Source organism: Vespa mandarinia, chromosome 3 (genome assembly GCF_050613455.1).
Source record: "Vespa mandarinia isolate Hongniang chromosome 3, ASM5061345v1, whole genome shotgun sequence".
Lineage (NCBI taxonomy): Eukaryota > Metazoa > Arthropoda > Insecta > Hymenoptera > Vespidae > Vespa > Vespa mandarinia.
The window spans coordinates 7,440,574-7,460,562 of NC_140812.1; the positions used below are offsets into that span (position 1 = coordinate 7,440,574).

General features: G+C 31.8%; 2 protein-coding genes, 1 long non-coding RNA gene and 5 other non-coding genes across 9 annotated transcripts; 3 read left to right on the forward strand and 5 right to left on the reverse strand.

The window, feature by feature from the left end:
* Window positions 1-4,692: 4,692 nt before the first annotated feature.
* On the forward strand, window positions 4,693-4,764 carry TRNAP-AGG (transfer RNA proline (anticodon AGG)). Its single transcript has one exon. It is a non-coding gene; the product is annotated as a tRNA-Pro (tRNA).
* Window positions 4,765-8,358: 3,594 nt separating this feature from the next.
* Window positions 8,359-8,430, reverse strand: TRNAP-CGG (transfer RNA proline (anticodon CGG)). Its single transcript has one exon. It is a non-coding gene; the product is annotated as a tRNA-Pro (tRNA).
* Window positions 8,431-11,727: 3,297 nt separating this feature from the next.
* On the reverse strand, window positions 11,728-11,799 carry TRNAP-UGG (transfer RNA proline (anticodon UGG)). The gene has a single exon. It is a non-coding gene; the product is annotated as a tRNA-Pro (tRNA).
* Window positions 11,800-13,084: 1,285 nt separating this feature from the next.
* Window positions 13,085-15,094, reverse strand: LOC118447829 (uncharacterized). The gene is made up of 2 exons (XR_004839987.2): window positions 14,967-15,094; window positions 13,085-14,857 (listed from the first exon to the last, which is right to left on the reverse strand). It is a non-coding gene; the product is annotated as an uncharacterized LOC118447829 (long non-coding RNA).
* On the forward strand, window positions 15,093-15,164 carry TRNAP-CGG (transfer RNA proline (anticodon CGG)). The gene has a single exon. It is a non-coding gene; the product is annotated as a tRNA-Pro (tRNA).
* Srp19 (signal recognition particle 19) lies at window positions 15,113-16,043 on the forward strand. The gene is made up of 2 exons (XM_035880273.2): window positions 15,113-15,421; window positions 15,632-16,043. The coding sequence occupies exons 1-2, from the start codon at window positions 15,375-15,377 to the stop codon at window positions 16,023-16,025; spliced, it is 441 nt and encodes a 146-aa protein (XP_035736166.1). The 5' UTR covers window positions 15,113-15,374; the 3' UTR covers window positions 16,026-16,043.
* A 138-nt stretch (window positions 16,044-16,181) lies between these two features.
* On the reverse strand, window positions 16,182-19,861 carry LOC118447816 (uncharacterized). 2 transcript variants are annotated; one of them, XM_085656216.1, is made up of 7 exons: window positions 19,456-19,861; window positions 18,104-18,252; window positions 17,914-18,033; window positions 17,719-17,847; window positions 17,031-17,638; window positions 16,881-16,955; window positions 16,182-16,816 (listed from the first exon to the last, which is right to left on the reverse strand). In XM_085656216.1, exons 2-7 carry the CDS (start codon window positions 18,153-18,155, stop codon window positions 16,388-16,390), a joined length of 1,413 nt encoding a protein of 470 aa, XP_085512342.1. In that variant the 5' UTR covers window positions 18,156-18,252; window positions 19,456-19,861; the 3' UTR covers window positions 16,182-16,387. The 2 variants fall into 2 exon arrangements, with proteins under 2 accessions (XP_085512342.1, XP_035736142.2); XM_035880249.2 differs by lacking the exon at window positions 19,456-19,861 and having other exon boundaries at window positions 18,104-18,562.
* Window positions 18,665-18,736, reverse strand: TRNAH-GUG (transfer RNA histidin (anticodon GUG)). Its single transcript has one exon. It is a non-coding gene; the product is annotated as a tRNA-His (tRNA).
* Window positions 19,862-19,989: the final 128 nt, after the last annotated feature.

The following is a 19,989-nucleotide window of genomic DNA, read 5'->3' on the forward strand; positions in this document are numbered from 1 at the left end:
TTAAAAAGAAAAAAGAAACGACGTTTGAAAATTCACGTAGATGTTTCCCCTCATCTAACTAACTTCACGAATAATCAAATTCTCTTTATGTTATCGTTTAGAATTTTGCGATTTATCGATTTGATATTTTCTTTTCTTTTTCCTTTTTTTTTTCTTTTTTTTCTTTTTTTTTTTATCGAAATCAAATTGTTCGTGTCGCATCGTATGTCAGGATTATTAAAACTTTCATTATAACACTTTTTGATAGTTGTTCATTAAAGTTGAAATTAGCGCGCTCTGTGAAAGTAACTACATATGTATGTATATATCTATGTGTATAATAATTGATTGCGAATAGCGTACATACGCACTTACACACACACACACAACAGTTACGTGCCGTGGAGCGAATCAATTAATATCTTTTCCTTTTTTTTCTTTGAAGTTGATTATCATAAAGATTTTTAAAAATGATTTCGTTCTGATCTCCTTCTTCTAAGAATTAATAAACTACGGGTTACGTTTCACTTATTTCTTTTAGAAATTGGCAAATATTTTCTTTGAGATAACCTCATTTCTCTTTCTTCATTTTTTTTCCATAATTTGAGTTTTTTTTTCTTTTTTTTTTTTTTTTTCTTTAAATGAATAAAGCACATTTTACGCGCGTAACAATATATTTTCAATTATTCCCGTGTAAAAAATTTTATCTCAAAACTTTATATTATATATTATGTGATAATAATGTGAAATAAATGTGACGTAATGTAGGAGTACTTACGTAATTTAAATTATATATATATGTTATTAAATTTTAATAATAATATTAGTTAATACTTATTAGGCGGCTCGTTGGTTTTTTTGTTTATTTTTAAAAGTAAATTTATTTGACACAGCCATATATTAGGTACAAAAGTATAATCTGATTTAGAAGACTTTTTACATTATTTTAATAAAAATATAGCTATTAGTTATAGTTAGATAAATCTCTATAGGCAATCAATATATAGAATTTTATAATTAATATTGTAACTGTGTTATAGTGTTCATAAAACAATCGGTAATATATGAGGGTAAAATAAAAAATAGTGAATATAAAAAAAAATTTTACTAACAATAGCAAATTATAATACTTAAGAATTAAAGGTAGGGGGATAGGATAAGGACCGGGTGATTTGAGGTAACTTAATCTACAGGGAGAGCATATTTACAATAGGGGCATATATACATTATGTACAACTAATCTATACGTTATAAGTCTCTATCACACTTTTTTTTTTTTTTTTTTTTTTTTTAGAATAGAAGATATCTCTTATCGATGTATTATGATTACTATTGATCTGTATTGAGTAATTAAAATTGTTTAAATCTTGTTCTTCGGCGTAGATCGTTCATGTATGTTGCATCTTCTCGTAGCCAGAAGTATTTTTTACATAATCTATCAATATCATTTAAATCTCTATTCGGTAGTACTTTCGAGAAAGTGTAATTCTCCTGATTATCTTCATCCTAGATACTATTAATTTGTTGTTCTTAGAATGTCTTCGGCGGTGATAGTTTAGTGAAAGATTATTGTAGTCTTGGATTAGACCATTTTTGTCACAATAAATGAATAGTTGCGGTGGAATGTAGCCTGAATTTAATTTACTCAGAATTGAGTCTCCTTCTTGTGAAATAAGGTCTGTAATTAAGCTATTGTTTGTACGATCAATATTATTAAAATATTTTCTGATTATTTTGAGAGAAAAACCAGTCAATTTTATTAATATTGACATTGTTGTAAATGGTCTCGTTTTTTATTCTCCTTTTATAATCTGATTCAGCGGTTCTGTGCGTTCTTAGGGTTGATCTCAACCAAGATCTTTCAAATCTTTTTCATTTTTCAATTACAGTTGGACCTATATTCAATAATGTAGGAACTGCATAAGTTAAACTAGTTGTCACTAGTAGTCCATAGCATATTTTTATTGCTGTGGTTATATGGGCTTCGGTATTTAATAAAGTGAAGTCTCGTTATTAAAAAGGACTTTGTTAAGTGTAACTTCTTGATATTGTTGCTAACATATTTTTGGTAATAGTCACTTTTATTTGGTTGATTTTTAGGTATTTCCCTAATGGACTTGATAATTATTTATTCGAGATTCTTAATGCTTTCATCTATTTCTTCTATTGAGTAATTTCTATTTGTGAGCAGCTGGTTATTAGTCTGTAATTTCGAGTCAATCGAAGTAATCATGTTTAGCAAACTTACGCCAATTCGCTTTTTTGAAATTGAAGATAGCTGCTCTGGGTGCTGCCATTGATATGCCTTGGAAAAAGCATATCTGTGTCAATTTTAACGGTTAATGTGTTGTGGTCGCTATCATATAGATTAGTTTGTATTTTGTTACTTATTAAATCCAAGATCTCTATTCTACTGTCCGCAATACAGTAGTCAAGATAGGAGCTGCTTCTAATGTATGTGGGGTTGAGTGCCGAGTATATTGTTGATTCAAATTTAATGCCGTTGTCTTGTTCCCATTGATGTAGGTGTCTGCCTCTATCATTTGCAGCCTTATCTCCCCAAATTGAATTTCTTGGATTTAAGTCACCCACTATGATGTAATAAATTTCGTTGTCCCCTAATCTGAAATCTCTAAATAGTTGATCAAGTTCCGAAATAAATGTGTTTTTGATGACTGTGTTGCGTATATGCTAAATATGAGTAGTAATTTATTTGCGTTTACCAATATTTTCACAACTGAGTATTCTAATATTGTGTACTTCCTTGGCTGTGTGATGTTAATATATTTTATGTTGTCTTTTATTAATATCGCTATACCCCCTCCTTTGGTATTTGTTGCTCTATCCAATCTGATTATTTCGTAATTGTAAAATTTTGGTTTGTGCTTATTATTTAATTTAGTTTCTGATATCAATGCAATGTCGTAACTGTGCTCTTTTAAGTACTTTTGTAAGTCTAGTCTCTTTTTTAACGAGCACAGCGAATTTACATTTATAACAGTCAATTTCAGCGTGTTCTTTGTATTTTTGTTAGTCCTTATTCCACCTGCCATTGAGCCATGAAGTCGATTTTCATAGTGTTTTGGGTAACTTTGTTATTTAATTCTAGTATTTGTGCCATAATTTCCATCAGACTATCCTTAAGCATAGTTAATATTTGATTTATATTATTATAGTTGATATCGTTATTGGTGTTAATTTCCTGTTGTTCAACTGGATTATGTTGACTATTTTGTTAATTAGCTTGGGTCATGTTAATGGCTAATCTCTGGTTATCTTGTTCTGGTGTATCTCTTTTTTTTCATTGTTCCTCACTGTGTTCGCATATGAGATTTTTGGGACCTTAAATTTATTAACTATATTGAATTTATCCATTACACGCTTATCTTTTACTTCTTTCTCTTTTTTTTTTAATGTTCATTACCATTTTCATAAATGGGCATCCTAGAGACGATGTTGGATGTCCGTTTTGGCCACAATTTGCGCACTTTAGTTTTTCTTTATCTAAGGAATTGCTCATTTTACATTTACCTGGTTCTTGGGGTTGGGACCATTTTACGCATCTGTACCCCATATTGCAATTAGAGCTGGCATGCCCCACTCTTTGGCAGTTTTTGCATTGGAATATTTTGGGTCTTTTCAGTTTCTCCCATCTTACTCTTTGGTTGAGGAGTATTTTAGTTCATGTGGGTCGCTGTTGCAATCGATTTGGATAATGAAGTGGTATTTATCTAAGTTTTGTTTATCAAAAAGTAGTTTGCTGGTTTTAACTATATTTACGTTTCTCATGTTGAGCGCATTGAGCGCTGTTGAGACGTCCGTAGTATCGAATCCCCCCTAATTCCTTTTACCACAAAGGTCTTACATTTTGTGTGTTTAGGCGTGAATATATGGAATTTCTGGTTATTCGTTTTTAGGACGGTTATGCATTCTTCATGTGTTTCCCTATCTATGGCTGTCAGTCTCGTCATATCGCTATCTATTTGTTTTAATAAAAACGAATCCTTCTAAATCTTGCTTTCGTTAAACAAGATGATTATGTCCCTCAGGTTAGCATTTTGTATATATATAAGGGGCATTCGGATTTTATGGGTTCTCTGGTTGTTGTTACTAACTGTGGCTTTGTTGGCCTTATCGTTGTCCCCCTTTTCCGTAAGGCTCATGTCATCCGATAGCGCCTCGAATCTGTTATCAGATTTATAGCTTGGGCCTTGGTTACTGACTGTGCTTGTTGGTGATGCTGTTTTTCTTGGTATGAGGAACCCTTCGGTCCTCTCATTTTCTTTGTTTCTAATAGCGTTAGTATTTGGCTTTGCCTGGCAGTTATTTTCGAGTAGTCTTACCAAGCTCCTGGTATTGAAATCGTTGCCGAAGCTTTTGATATTTTTTTTCAACAGTTTGTTCACTTCGTCCGACGAAGTGCTTTTCTCAAGCTTTCTTTTTTGGTTTGACGCCATGATTTTTTTTTTGGATCCATGAAAGGGCCTTGGATGAGCCCACTTCACGTATTCTTTATAATTTTGTTGTCTGCTTTGCAAAAAATACTAACACAATATCACAATTGAAAAAGGAAAGCACCCGTCTTGCGGTAACTGACATTATTTTTTTTGTTATATTGCGTTTTCCCCGTAGGGGATTGAATTGTCTTTCTTCACTCACAAGAGCACCGATCCGCACGTCCGTCCTCTTCGAATGCTCAACAAGTACTGCTATGGCTCGTTGGTCTAGGGGTATGATTCTCGCTTAGGGTGCGAGAGGTCCCGGGTTCAAATCCCGGACGAGCCCGAAATTTTTTTTTTTTTTTTTTCTTCTCTTTTTATCCGATCTCTCTTAAATCAATTTTTTCATTCATATTTACTTTTTCTTTTTCTATTATTTTCATACGAGTAAATAATATCGTTTAATTAATTAATTCAATATTTTTCGAGTAAATCGAAGTTACAATACGAAGTTACGTTACATTCGTATTTATTTTCTTTTTTTATATAAATGCTTCTTTGTTACTATCGATAACGTTCTTTTTATTATTATTATTATTATTATTATTATTATTATTATTATTATTATTATTACTACTATTATTATTATTATTCGTATTTAGAAGAAAACACGATGATCATCGCATGAAAAATTACCTTGATTCTTTTTCTTTAACACATTCCGTGCCATGTGTACCACCGGTGGTACACGCAGTCATTTTTTTTTTTTGTTTAGTCAAAATATCGAATGGCCTGAACGACAAGTCAGACAAAAATGGCTTGGCACGGAACGTGTTAAACGGAAAAAGTCAACGAAATGTCTCTACTAATAGGCGGACCGGAAAGTAATGTCGTTTCTGCACATGTCGATATTTGATTTTTAAAAATTGTTAAAAATTTATTCGTTTGAATTCAATTTAAGAAAGCGACATTACTTTCCGGTCCCCTTAATATATGTATATATGTTGACCTAACTACTAATGGAATTTTATGATTAAATCGATTAACCAATTTGGCTAATTAATATTAACCGTTTGCGTACCAGAGGGTTTTGACAAAACATGGTCGAAAAATGCCAAGGAGCGCGATCGAGTTTCTTCGATTATACATCGAAAAAAACCGAAGAGCGCGATAGCGTTTATCATGTTCAATGTGGTAAACAACGAGGCCGCGCTTTTCGTGTTTGCTTCTTTTATACCAACATTCAGTTATGAATGAAAAAAAAGTATATATATATATTCTATTAATTTAGAATAGGTAACAACAAAATACAAATTGGATTATTGATAGCGATGCGACGTACATGCGTCTGAAAGGCTGAGCGCGTTTCGACAAATTTCGGATGGGCCCTCAGTTGTCTGTTTCAGCCAAATGCCTTGGCTTTTTTCGACACAAAATTTAAAGAGCGTGAAAATGGCTCATGGTACGTAAACGGTTAATGTGACTAATAGTTGTTTTAACTATCTTTTATGAGATAACGATATTTCTTATAACGGTATCCATTTGAAATTACATTAGCCCGACGAAAAGTATCACGGCATATTTTTTTTTTTTTTTTTTACCTGTATAACACCTCCGGATCCATTGCCGCAATTTAAGAATTCGAATGGTAGATTTAACATTTTTCCAACCCAATTCAATGTTATAACTTCTAATTCGGTAAAGGCGGGCGAACATATCCAAGAAAATCCAACACCACCAATTCCGGCGTATAAAAGTTCGCCAATGATGGACGCATACGATTGGGAAGAAGGATAATAAGCGTAGAAATTAGGTGAATTTCAGTGGGTTATCTTTAAAAAAAAAAAAAAAAAAAAAAAGATCGTTTTTTATCATTTTCTTTCGTGTGAAAGGGAAAGCAAAGATGAGAGATAATGATTAATCAACACGAATACGTTGTTTTTCCGTATATTTGAAAATTGTATTTCTCAATTTTTTATTAACACGTTGACCATCATATGGAAACATTGGTGAGCGGAGTCCTTCAAATGTTTATAATTGTAAAAGTTAATTGAAAAATATTGATGGTATTAATGAATTTTGAACATTATCATTAATTATAGAATATTTTGAAATAAATGATAATAAAAGTGATTATTTAGTAAAAACATCCTCTTATCTAATCATATTTGTCATTATTTTGCCATTACATGTCTAAAGTAATGAAAATTCTTTCTGTTATGAACAAAGCATGCGATTTTGGTGTGTCAATGTGTCAACGTGTTAAAAAACGAGAAATACGTGCATATTATATTTATCTTACCTCAGGCATAATTACTCTTTCAATATCTTTGAAAACTTCTTGCCAGGTCTCTGCTTTTTTAGGTGCTTCCTCTGGTATTATTTGACTGAGATATTCTGATTCAATGTTCGGTAAAACAGATCTATCTCTCAATGTTTCCATATAATTTACGATAAAATCCATGGTGAATTTGTCAAATTCAAGAAATTCTTTGATGTCCATACTTGCGTTTCTTTTTTTTTTTTTCCTTTTTTTCTTCTCTTTTCTTTCCCTTGGATAAATTTTGATTATTCGATATGTAATACTTAAAATCTTGACAATTGATAGTGAACTAAGGATTAATCGATTTAAGGTCTACGAGATTGCGTTTTGAATATTTTAAAACTTTTAATTTCTTCTTCTTTTTCTTTTTATTTCCCTTCAAAAAAATTTAATAACCGACACATCGATTTCGTAAAAGTCTCTACACAAATCAACAAATACATATTGCATTATATATGTATTCTATTGATCTAAATAAGAGAAAAATTCTTTACAGATTTATTATAGTTAGGACAAAATTAAAAATAACGTACATTATTATGGTATTTATGAAATCCAATAACTTGTCGAGATTTGTATTACTCTTAGTTGTCAAATTTCTTGAATTTTTTAGATTTCGAAATATATTAGTCAAATTAGAAATCGAATAAATTATGAACTTACATACATAACACGTGTGATTTAAAATTAACAATAAAAAAGAAGGAGTATAATGAAATGATAGTAGGAAAAGACAAAAAACGATAGAAAAGGATTATAAACTTACCATTAACATAGAAAATATTTTTCCCTTTTAAATATGATTAATATAATTATTACTGAAACACAATTGTCCTCAATCCGAAGGAATTTGACATACTGTAACGATTATATACGTATCACTACTCATTATATACCTCCATCTTTCTTTTTCTTTTTTCTTTTAAATTAGATCGGTTGTAAAATTACGTATTGCTTCTATGTATACTTCCTCCTTTTTCTTTTTCTTTGCTTACATTTTTTTTTATTCGTCCTTACGTCGTTATAACCTTGAGTAGACAAAAGCTCCATTACCATTGAAATTAACAACGAGGAATTATTTTTGATGTTTTCTATTATTCTAAATAATTTACAATAAACACCATTTTGTGGAAACATTTTAAATAAATAATGATCAATGTAATCCGAGAAAATTGTTTTATCATATTTTTCTTTGATCTTCATCGAATACCAAATAGAGATAAGCAATAAGCGTGTATTATTTAATTCCATTTGTAAATTTTTTTAAGATAAATTTAATAACATGAAGCGACTTTATCAAGATATATGAATACCATCAACAAAAAATTTTTTATTATTGCTTCGTTGGAGATAAGACTTATAAAAAAGAAAAATCTCTTCCAATTTTTTTTCTCGAGAAACATAATTCTTAATTCCGTTATTTTTCGTGTGGATTTATATAGTGGTCATTCAAAAAAAAAAAAAAAAAAATAAAAAAGAAAAAAAACATTCGTTATATTACCATATGAATTGAGATAGTAATTATTCAAACAGGATTCTTTAATCGGTTATGATAGAATGAGAAATTAAAAAGAAATTAAAAAAAAAAAAAAAAAAAAAAAAATTCAAATATTCAACGGGCTCGTCCGGGATTTGAACCCGGGACCTCTCGCACCCGAAGCGAGAATCATACCCCTAGACCAACGAGCCATGCCAACATAAATAGAATTAACTGCTTTGCACTCAAATTAACTATGATATTTCAGCAACATAGAGAGTACATACAATAGTTTAATCACAAATCTTATCACACACGACGAGAAGGCAATACGGAGTAAACTGAAGACAAGCTACATACCACCGGAACTGTTTATATATTGCGACAAAAAGCGTCTAATTCAAGACCACAATAATCTTCCGCTAATATATCACCGCCGCAGACGCTCAGCTAATAAATAAATTTGTAAATAATCCCCCCTCCCCCCGTAATTTAGTTATCATAAGTGCTAGAGGTGGTTAATAGTTTTTATAATCACTAATTTTTTACTATACCAACATACATATAGTACTGTCATTGAACATTTAACCACAATTATTGATTAATTAATATTCTAAGATACCGAGTGCTATGGAGATTTATCTCATAGATAACTTATAGCTTTAGTCATAAGACAATACTGTTAAAAGTCTTTTAAGTTAGATTATACTTATGTAAATATAATGAACTGTGACAAATAAACTAACTTAAAAAAAAAAGAAAAAAAAACCATGGCGTCAAGCCATAAAAGAAAGCTTGAGAAAAGCACTTCATCGGACGAAGTGAACAAACTATTAAAAAAAATATCAAAAGCTTCGGCAACGATTCCAATACCAGGAGCTTGGTAAGACTACTCGAAAATAACTACCAGGTAAAGCCAAACATTAACGCTATTAGAAACAAAGAAAATAGACTAGCCGCGAGCAAAGAAAATGGGAGGATCAAAGGGTTCCTCACACCAAAACAGCATCACCAAAAAGCACAGTCAGCAACCATAGCCCAAGCTATGAATCTGATAACAGATTCAAGGCGCTATCGGATGACATGAGCCTTACGGAAAAGGGGGACAACGATAAGGCCAACAAAGCCACAGCTAGTAACAACAACCAGAGAACCCATAAAATCCGAATGCCCCTTATATATATACAAAATGCTAACCTGAGGGACATAATGATCTTGCTTAACAAAAGCAAGATTAAGAAAGATTCGTTTTTATTAAAACAAATAGATAGCGACATAACGAGACTGACAGCCATAGATAGTGAAACACATGAAAAATGCATAACCGTGCTAAAAACGAATAACCAGAAATTCCATACATTCACGCCTAAACACACAAAATGTAAGACCTTTGTGGTAAAAGGAATTAGAAGGGATTCGATACTACGGACGTCTCAACAGCGTTTAACGCGCTCAACATGAGAAACGTAAATATAGTTAAAACCAGCAAACTACTTATTGACAAACAGAACTTAGATAAATACCACTTCATTATCCAAATCGATTGCAACAGCGACCCACATGAACTAAAATACTCCTCAATCAAAGAGTAAGATGGGAGAAACTGAAAAGATCCAAAATATTCCAATGCAAAAACTGCCAAAGAGTGGGGCATGCCAGTTCTAATTGCAATATGGGGTACAGATGCGTAAAATGGTCCCAACCCCAAGAACCGGGTAAATGTAAAATGAGCAATTCCTCAGGTAAAGAAAAACTAAAGTGCGCAAATTGTGGCCAAAACGGACATCCAGCATCGTACCTAGGATGCCCATATATGAAAATGGTAGTAGACCTGAAAAAAAAAGAAAAAGAAAAAAAAAGTTGGTAATTGACAAAAACAATAAAATCAACAAATTCACTGACCCAAATTCTCATACGCTAACATAGTGATGAACAAAGAAAAAAAAAGTGATATAACAGAACACAATAACCAGAGGTCAGTCAATAACACACCCCAGGCAAAGCACCAGAGTAGTCTCCATAATACAATACAGCATCATGAAATTAATGTTAATAACGACAATAACTATAATAACATAAACCAAATATTAGTTATGTTTAAGGATAGTCTGATGGAAATTAAAGAGCAACTCATAGAACTGTATAACAAAATTATTCAAAACGAGAATCGACTACATATCATAATGGCAGGTAGAATAAGGACAAATACAAAAATAAATAACATACTGAATTTGTCCTCTATAAATGTGACCTGACGGGTGACTGACGCGGAATTTAACGTATTTAAAAAACATTTCTAAAACGTTTATACTGCTTTGTCGTAACGCGCTGGATTGTTCCTCCTCCTTTTGTGAAATGTTAAATTATATTTACTTTCTTAATCAGAATCACTTTTGGAATCAACGATTTCCTTTATCCATTGTTCTCCTTTCAAGCGTTTTATACTCATCCTGAAGGGAACTAATTTCAAATTGTAAATTATACATTCAAAAAATTAACGATATAAGCAAACATACCAATTTGTTTTTCGTAGCTTATCTATATATTATAAAACATATATAATTAAAGCACACTGTTAACTGTTACTAATTATATATTATAATGTACGCGGTTAGAACAGCCGAGAATTTTAAACACAGAATAGTAAAATAATGCGTACTATAGAGAGTAATCATATCCACATAACTTTCCGTTGGCGCTGCTAATGGGCGACTGTAGTATCCACATAATTTTCTGTGGATGCTGCCAATTGGCGACGGTAGGACCCAGAGAACGTTTAGCGTTGGGCGCCAATTGGCAGTGGTAGGACCCAGAGAATGTTTAGTGGATCCCGTCAATAGGTGGCGGTAGTATCGAAAGAGTTAATTCTTAAGTATTATAATTTGCTATAGTTGGTAAAATTTTTTTTATATTTACTATATTTTATTTTACCCTCATATATTACCGATTGTTTTATGAACACTACCGATTGGTTTATGAACACCCAGTTACAATATTAATTATAAAATTCTATATGTTGCTATAGAGATTTATCTAACGATAACTAATAACTATATTTTTATTAAAATAATGTAAAAAGTCTTCTAAGTAAGATTATACTTGTATACCTAATAAAGGGCTGTGTCAAATAAACTTACTTTTAAAAACAAAACAAAAAAAGAAACCAACGAGCCATTCAGTTATTTATCTCACTTTCTTGAAGGTCTTCCGTGTTTTTATCCTCTTGCTTCGTCTAATCCGTTTAGAGAAATCTCATATAATAGAAAGAAATAGAACGAGACAGAGAGAGAGAGAGAGAGAGAGAGAGAGAGAGAGAGTTCTCGGTTGTTATATCGACGTGACTTTTAACACGAAATGCTAAAGTGAGGATGATAAATTACTACTGTGTCTCGGTTTATTATTATCAAAGTTAATAGTAAACCGATTGCGTGTCGATGAGCGTTAATAAAATTAATTAAAACGACAAAAAAGGAAAGTGTCGATGAAGTGAAAGAGAAAAAAAAAAAATTGGGCCCCTCCGGGATTTGAACCCGGGACCTCCTGCACCCAAAGCAGGAATCATACCCCTAGACCAAGAGGCCATTGCAGAATATTATACCAAATAATCAATTCGGATTCAAAACTAAATTATCCACTACGCACGCGATACATAAACTAATATCAGACTTAAATAACTATCTGCATAAGGAAAACGCCATCGGTGCGGTTTTTTTGGACTTAGAAAAAACGTTCGACTCTATCTGGAAGAACGGACTGATACAAAAACTTGAGGACTATCAATTTTCCATGGGGTTAACGCTTATGATCGCTAACGTGATAGAGGAGAAAACATTCCGCACGTGGAACGGCACCAATATCTCGCCGAAGTCCTACAAAATATTAGAAGAATTACAGCAAAGTACAGTCACTTCACCGATTCAACATTTTCAACGTAAACTAATTACCAACTATGGAATGAATAACTCCGAAAAATTTCATTCAATTGCTTACGTTGACGATCTAATAATTTATAAAGCAGATACGGACATAGACAGAATCAGAGATATTCTGCAAAAGTGAAGTAATATTTTTCAGAAGACCGGTCAAACAGATCAAATACTCAGCAGTTAAAAAGATAGACAGCAATAAATTAATAGCAATAGATATTCACATCAATGAGTTAATAGAGATACCAAAGAAACGAATAGTGAAATACCTGGGTGTTCACTTAGATCACTTACTAAGACTCAACAAGCATTACGCACTGCAGTTAGAGAAAGCAATGATAGCATTCAAGATGAATTCGTGAATTTTCTACAACAAAAATCTCTCTACGAAAGCAAAAATTATTTGCTATGGACTATTGGTGAGACCTATCCTAACGTACGCAGCACCTATACTATGGAACACTGGACCAACAATAATCGAAAAAATCAGAAAATTCGAGAGATCATGCCTAAGGACGCATCGAACCGCCGAATCAGAGTACAAGAAAAGAATTAAAAATGAGATTATATACAATAACGCCAACATAAACAGAATTGACCGCTTTGCACTCAAATTAACTAGAAGATATTTCAGCAACATAAAGAGTACAAACAATAGTTCAATCACAAATCTTATCCCATAAGACGAGGATGCAATACGGAACTGTTTATATATTGCGACAAAAAGGGTCTAATTCAAGACCATAATAATCTTCCGCTAATATATCACCGCCGCAGACACTCAGCTAATAAACAAATTTGTAAATAATCCCCCCTCCCCCCGTAGTTTAGTTATCATAAGTGCTAGAGGTGGTAAAGAGTTTTTATAATCACTAATTTTTTACTATACCAACATACATATAGTACTGTCATTGAACATTTAACCACAATTATTGATTAATTAATATTCTAAGATACCGAGTGGTATGGAGATTTATCTCATAGATAACTTATAGCTTTAGTCATAAGACAACACTGTAAAAAGTCTTTTAAGTTAGATTATACTTATGTACATATAAAGAGCTGCGAAAAATAAATTAAAAAAAAAAAAAAATCAAGAGGCCTTAATGAGCAAAATGAGTTCATATTTACAGCGAACATTTTCAGTATGTTATTTATTTTTCTATTTACGCTTATTCTACCTGCCATTATGACATGTAGTCAATTCTCATTGTGTTTTGAATAATTTTGTTATTCAATTCAATTAGTTGCTCTTTTATTTCCTTCAAACTATCCTTAAACATAGCTAGTATTTGGTTTATGCTATTGTAATTGTTATCGTTATTGACATTATTTTCATGATGGTGAATTGTATTATGATGACTATTCTGATGCATTGCCTGAGTTGTGTTATTGACTGGTCTCTGGTTATTGTGTTCTGTTATATCACTTTTTTTTTCTTTGGTCATCATTATGTTTGCGTATAATATATTTGGGTCGATGAATGTGTTAATTTTATTGAGTTTGACAATTACTATTTTATCTTTTTTTTTCTTTTTCTTTCTTCTTCAGGTCAGCTATCATTTTCATATATGGATATCCTAGGTACGATGCTGGATGTCCGTTTTGACCACAATTTGCGCATTTCAGGTTCTCTTTTTCTACTGAATAGATTAAATTGCACTTTCCCGGTTCGTGGGATTGTGCACATTTTACGCATCTGTACCCCATATTGCAATTAGAGCTGGCATGCCCCACTCTTTGGCAGTTTTTGCACGGGAATATTTTGGGTCGTTTAAGCTTCTCCCATCTTACTCTTTGGTTGAGGAGTATTTTATTTTTGAATAATTCTTGTGGGTCGCTGTTGCAATCGACTTGAATTATGAAGTGGTATTTATCTAAGTTTTGTTTGTCAAACAATAGTTTGCTGGTTTTAATTATTCTGATGTTTCTCATGATGAGCGCGTTAAGCGCTGTTAAAACATCGGGAACATCAAAACCACCTCTTATACCTTTTAATATGAAGATCTTGCATTTAGTATGCTTTGGTGTAAATATGTGAAATTTTTGATTTTTGATTTTTAGTGTAGCTACGCACTTGTCGTGTGTATGGTTATTAGTCTCATCATATCTATATCTATTAGTTTTAATGAGAAAACTTCCTTGTTAATATTGCTATTAGTTAGTAGTAAAATTATGTCCATTAGGTTAGCTTTTAAAATGTGTATGGGGGGCATTCAGATTTTGGGGGTTCTCTGCTTATAGTTTTTCGTTATGGCGCTGTTAGTCTTTTCAACTTCGCCCTCTTCCGTGAAATTCATATCATCCGATAGCGCCTCGAATTTATTATCAGACTCAAAGCGTGGGCCTTGCATACCGACTGAGAGTTTCGGTAATCCTGTTTTTTTTGGGTTAAGGAAACCCTCGTTCCTTTCATTTTCTTTGTTCGCGTCTAGTCCTGATCCTTTGTTTCTTACTATATTTAGGTTTGATTTTATTCGCGAATTGCTTTCAAATACCCTGTCATAATTCCTTGTGTTGAACTCTTTATCGAAATTTTTAACATTCCGTTTCAGAATTTTGTTTACTTCGTCATACAAAATACTCTTTTTTAGTTTTCTTGACACCATGGTTTTTTTTTTCTTTTGTTGGGTCAGTGTTGAGTCGTTGGATGAGCCCAATTCACGTAACCATTATTATTTTGTTGTATGATTTGCAAAATAACTCAGTGTCACTAGTGAAAAAGAAAAAATAAAAAAAAATAAAAAAAAAAAAAAATAAAAAAAATAAAAAAGAAAGTAAAAAAAAAAATAAAAAAAAGAATAAAAAAAAATAAAAAGCACCTGTCTTGCAACAACTAAAACTGTTTTTTCTATTGCACAATCCCCGTAGGATCTTTTGTATATTTTTTTAACAAAAGAACACCGATTAGCACATCTGTCTTAATCGAATGTTCAACAACAACTCACGGCTCGTTGGTCTAGGGGTATGATTCTCGCTTCGGGTGCGAGAGGTCCCGGGTTCAAATCCCGGACGAGCCCAAGCACGTATATTTTTTTTTTCTTTTTCTTTTTCTTTTTTATATCCAATAATTCTAACGTAGTTTTTCTTTTGTTCAAATCGTTAAATAATTCGAATGAAACGATATTAGTATCATTTGATGTAAAATACGTGATTGATGGCAACGATTATATTATGTAGGTTATTGTATTTGAATTGATGTATATTATACTAGTTTTTGTTGATAGAACATGGCGCAGGTTTGGAATCCGTCAAAGAAACACAGCGAGTTTGCAAGGTTAGCTTTTTTATATATTGTAAATAAAAAAATGTATGGTTTTTCGTATAAATTTTTTGATAGACGCTTTAAAAAATATGCTCAAGTTTGTACTTTTATATAGGACACGTGTCAAACGTGTTCCATCTGTTTCCTAACCTCTTTCATTTTTTTCATTTTTTCTTTTCATAGCAATATCATATTTAATAATCCTTCTTTTTTCATTTGTAGATGGATATGCATTTATCCCGTGTATATAAATAGTAAAAAGACTTTGGCTGGTGGTAGAAAATTGACTAAAAATAAGTGCGTTGAGAATCCTACCGCACATGAAATTTTGGATGTACTTCAAGCGACAGGCTTTAATGCTCGTTTGGAAAATAAATTACATCCACGTGAACGTAGTAAAGAAATGCCGTATTATGGACGTGTACGTGTACAATTGAAACAAGACGATGGGACACCAGTAAGGCCTGATTTTCCTACTAGAGATTCCCTTCTGCTTCATCTTGGTGCTACAATACCAAAGTTGAAGACTCGTCAAGGGAAGCAAGCTTCTGGCGATCAATCTTCTCAGTCATCTGCTTCTTCATCTAAAAAAGGAAAGGGTAAAGGGAGAAGATAATAAAGGGTTGAAAAGATATTGCTATGTATTAATAAATATTTTTCTTATTTATTTAAAAACAAATTTTGTAACGTTCCATGTAACATATAAAAACAAATTTCAATATAATATACATTCTGTTATAACGTTAATCAAGTTTATATTGCATATTTATAAATAGTATGCTATGAAAAAGAGTTCTACGAAGATAATAATGTATCAAATTTAAGAAAAATTACTTGGTATTATTATTTTGTAAAAAAGAAATCATTTATATCATTTACATGATTTCTTTTTTAAATTTCTTATATAATTTTATTCTTACTTTTCATAAGATTCCTCTTATTGGAATTGTATTCTATGATAAAAGGATCATTTCTATTTTAACTTGTACCTTCTATGGAATTTCTTGTAGTTCTATCATTAAAATCCATATTATTATCTTGATTATTAGAAGTAGCTGTAGATGTTTCAAAAGCATCGGTGTATTCATTATTACTCAAATAACTATTATTTTCACAATTTGAAGATTCACGTGATTGTGATGAATTAATTATTTCTGATTGTGATGTAGAATCTATTCCTTGTGGTATTATGTTTACAGGTTGAAGAATATAAGTTATAGGCATGGTATTAAAATGGCCATCATTGGGGTATTGCTGTGAAGGGTATATTGACATAAAATATTTTTGATTATATGGAATACTTTGAAAATTTGTAGGAGATATATTTGTTCCTTGAATGGGTGACATTAAGTTCGTAGATTTTTTTGTTTCAGATGGTATTTGAATGTTTCCTTGTGAAGCAATTTCCTGAAAATATTATTTAATTATCTTCATATATTATTAATGAAAGAAGAAAATATTTTTCACTTACAGAATTTCCTGTAGGAGCTTTTTCATTTTCATTAGTAGAACTGACAATAGAATTGACTTGTTTAATATCACTTCCCTAAAACAATTGGTATTCTTTATCAATAATTGAATTCTGATGATTATATACAAATTATGTATATATTCTACTTACAACATTATTTTTATTAATAACATTTTTGTTATTACCATAATCCAAAGAATATACAGTAGGATCTGGTGTAACAAGGTGCTTGAAAAAAGTACCTAATATACTTTCGTTTTCAGGTTCTTTAACTATTCCTGTCAATGCATTGGAGACATGTTTTAATAAATTTGAACGTGACCGAATTTTTGATAGCAACTTTGTATCCACTAAATTATCTCGTAGAGTTCCATGCACAATATCAGTTGGTTTATTTAATATATTTCTTGACCCTGTTACAGTAGCATATGTATCGCTCATAACATACGGATTTATTACAACAGGTGTAATAGGCATTTTATGCGGTAAGAAATACGTAGGATTGTATGGATTATATGGAACACCAATAATAGCATCATTGTAGCTTCGTTTCGAATAATTTTCTGTAATCGATGGTTGCTCAACAGGCACTTGATTGTCAGATTCATTTGAATTACGATATGAATTTGTTGATGAATACTTATCACTTTTACATTCTCCTTCTGCATTTATATTTTGATTAGCTGCTTGAACAAAATAAGCATGACCATTTGCTGGTCCATCATTAACAAAGTATGTGACTATACGATCAGCATCATCTGTTATGTTATATAAAAATCATTAGAAATTTTATTCTTAATTTATTATTTGTTTATGTTACTATTAAGTTATATCTTACGATGTCTCATGTGTTTCCTTGATCTTAATGCACAGCGCATTGTACGTTTTTCATTAGTAAGATCATTAGAATATGAAATAGGATCAACATAATCTATTTGCCTGTTTTCACGAATTACATTTTCTGCATCTATAATAAAATATACAATTGATTATATATTTGATACGTATTCTTTTCTAAAAGTAAATAAGATACCTGTATTATCCAAATTTTCACAAGCACAATATCCATCCTTGAAATTTCCTATGTTACCAAAAATAGAGCAAAATTCCATACAAGTTTGGACATCATCAATTTTTGATAGATCTCCTATAACTGATTATTAAATTATATAAATTATATTTTCAATGAGTTATAAAATTTTTATCCATTGAATTTTACAAACCAATCACTTGTAACACAGATGTGATCACTAAAAATTGAATCAGCTCAATCATATTAATAATAATAATTTATTTTTTCTTAATAATTGTTCTTTTTATCACTATACTTCCAAAATTCATTCCTGCACTGACATTATCTTCTATCATGCTCCTAATTTAAAGCTTCTTGTTACATTGAAAAATTGCTGATTGTTTATATTTAAAAATTTCTTTTGTCATACTTCATTATCTCTTGTGTCATACTTTACAAAGAATTGGTTCAAGGAATATACTTTTCATGCATTTTGCAAGAAAATAATAACTTTGCTTTGGCGAGGTATTAACCAATTTGTTATTCTTACTCTTTCTTGAAATCTTTAATATTTGCATAACTATCTTATATAAACATGACACTTTTTTTTCACATTCATATATATTTTTTTTTGTATTATATATACATTTAAAATTATACAAATTTTATTGTACAATATTATTTATTACATAATGCTAGATGATTGAAAGAAAAAAGAAAAAAAGAATAAAAAAAAAAAAAACCTTCAACCGTGACAATGTTTTTCACACATTGCCGTGACCAGGATTCGAACCTGGGTTACTACGGCCACAACGTAGGGTCCTAACCACTAGACGATCACGGCTATTGAAGGACATGAAAGTTATTTTTATTCTTTCACATATAAATAAAGATAACGTAGTAATAAAGAGAAATTTATTTGACAAGTTAGACATACGAATGAAATATAATTTTTATATAAAGAGATATAAAACATTATATACTCGTTAGAAATTCGAAAAGAAAATATAAATAATATATACAACTCAATCGTATTTAGTACGTAAATAACATTAGTTTCGTCTCATTCGACGTCGTAATTGTTTGGAATACGATTTGGAAAAAAGAAAAATTGAAAGAAGAAAAAAATAAGAATTAGAAAAAAGAAAAAAGATAAAAAGAAAGTAAAGTAAAAAAAAAGGGAGAGAAAAAATTGAAATCTATTTCCACGATCGACTGCACACCGAGAAAGTTTAACGTGAGTTTGTAAGGAGCACGCGGCTAACACGAAATCGGAGAAGGCAAAAAGATTCGGGAGTTCTTACGAAAAAGAGTCGATAAAGTAGAAATCTATTCTACTTATCTCTCTCTCCCTTACTCTTACTTTCTCTCTCCCTCTCTCTCTCTCTCTCTCTTTCTCTCTTTCTCTCTCTTTTGAATAGTTCCTTGAATTTACGCGCGTGAATTTATCGAGCGGTTTAAAATGTCGACGGTGGACGAGTTGGTTGGTTGGTTTGCTTGTATAGGGGCAGGAGGGTGTTGGGTAGAGGAGTCATGGAACGACGACAGAAAGGAGCGTATTACCGCTCATTCGCGGCTCTTAGGCTTTTCTGCGATCCGGATAAGAGTGGGCTTCAAGCGACCGCCGATGTTACTGCGGCGTCGTGGTTTTAGCAACGACGTCGTCGACGACGACTCTCTCCGAGAGTTTTCGATGAGAGGAGTCGATTTCGGTGGTAGGCAGGCAGGCAGGTAGGTAGATTAGGTAGGTAGACATTAGGGAGACAAGGAAACATATTCCGTTGCTTCGTGAGCGTTAACTCTCTCTCTCTCTCTCTCTCCTCTCTTTTCTCATTCGCGGACGAGATTGTACGTACCCATTGGGTAAACTCCGAATGACGCGCGCTGCTGATGTATAAGAGAAAAAGTTTGCCCGCTCATGCTCGGCAGGCAGGGCTGAGTATAAAAATACGTCGCGGGTATCTTCGCAGTCTATGTCGAAAAATTGATCGAGCGAAAAATTTTTTTTTAAAACTACGTAGGTGAAGTTTTTACGGATCTTTTTTATCTTCTTCCTTTGCTTTTTTTCTTTCTTTCTCCCCTTTCTCCCTCCTCTAT

Bases quoted from the DNA above. Each gene is read 5' to 3' on its own strand.
- LOC118447816 (XM_085656216.1), bottom strand. From the start codon at position 18,155: ATGATTGAGCTGATTCAATTTTTAGTGATCACATCTGTGTTACAAGTG. The intron at 18,034-18,103 runs GTTTGTAAAATT...TTTAATAATCAG, and splicing joins ATCTGTGTTACAAGTGATTG to TTATAGGAGATCTATCAAAA. The intron at 17,848-17,913 runs GTATCTTATTTA...ATTTTATTATAG, and splicing joins TGAAAATTTGGATAATACAG to ATGCAGAAAATGTAATTCGT.
- Srp19 (XM_035880273.2), top strand. From the start codon at position 15,375: ATGGCGCAGGTTTGGAATCCGTCAAAGAAACACAGCGAGTTTGCAAG. The intron at 15,422-15,631 runs GTTAGCTTTTTT...TTTCATTTGTAG, and splicing joins AAACACAGCGAGTTTGCAAG to ATGGATATGCATTTATCCCG.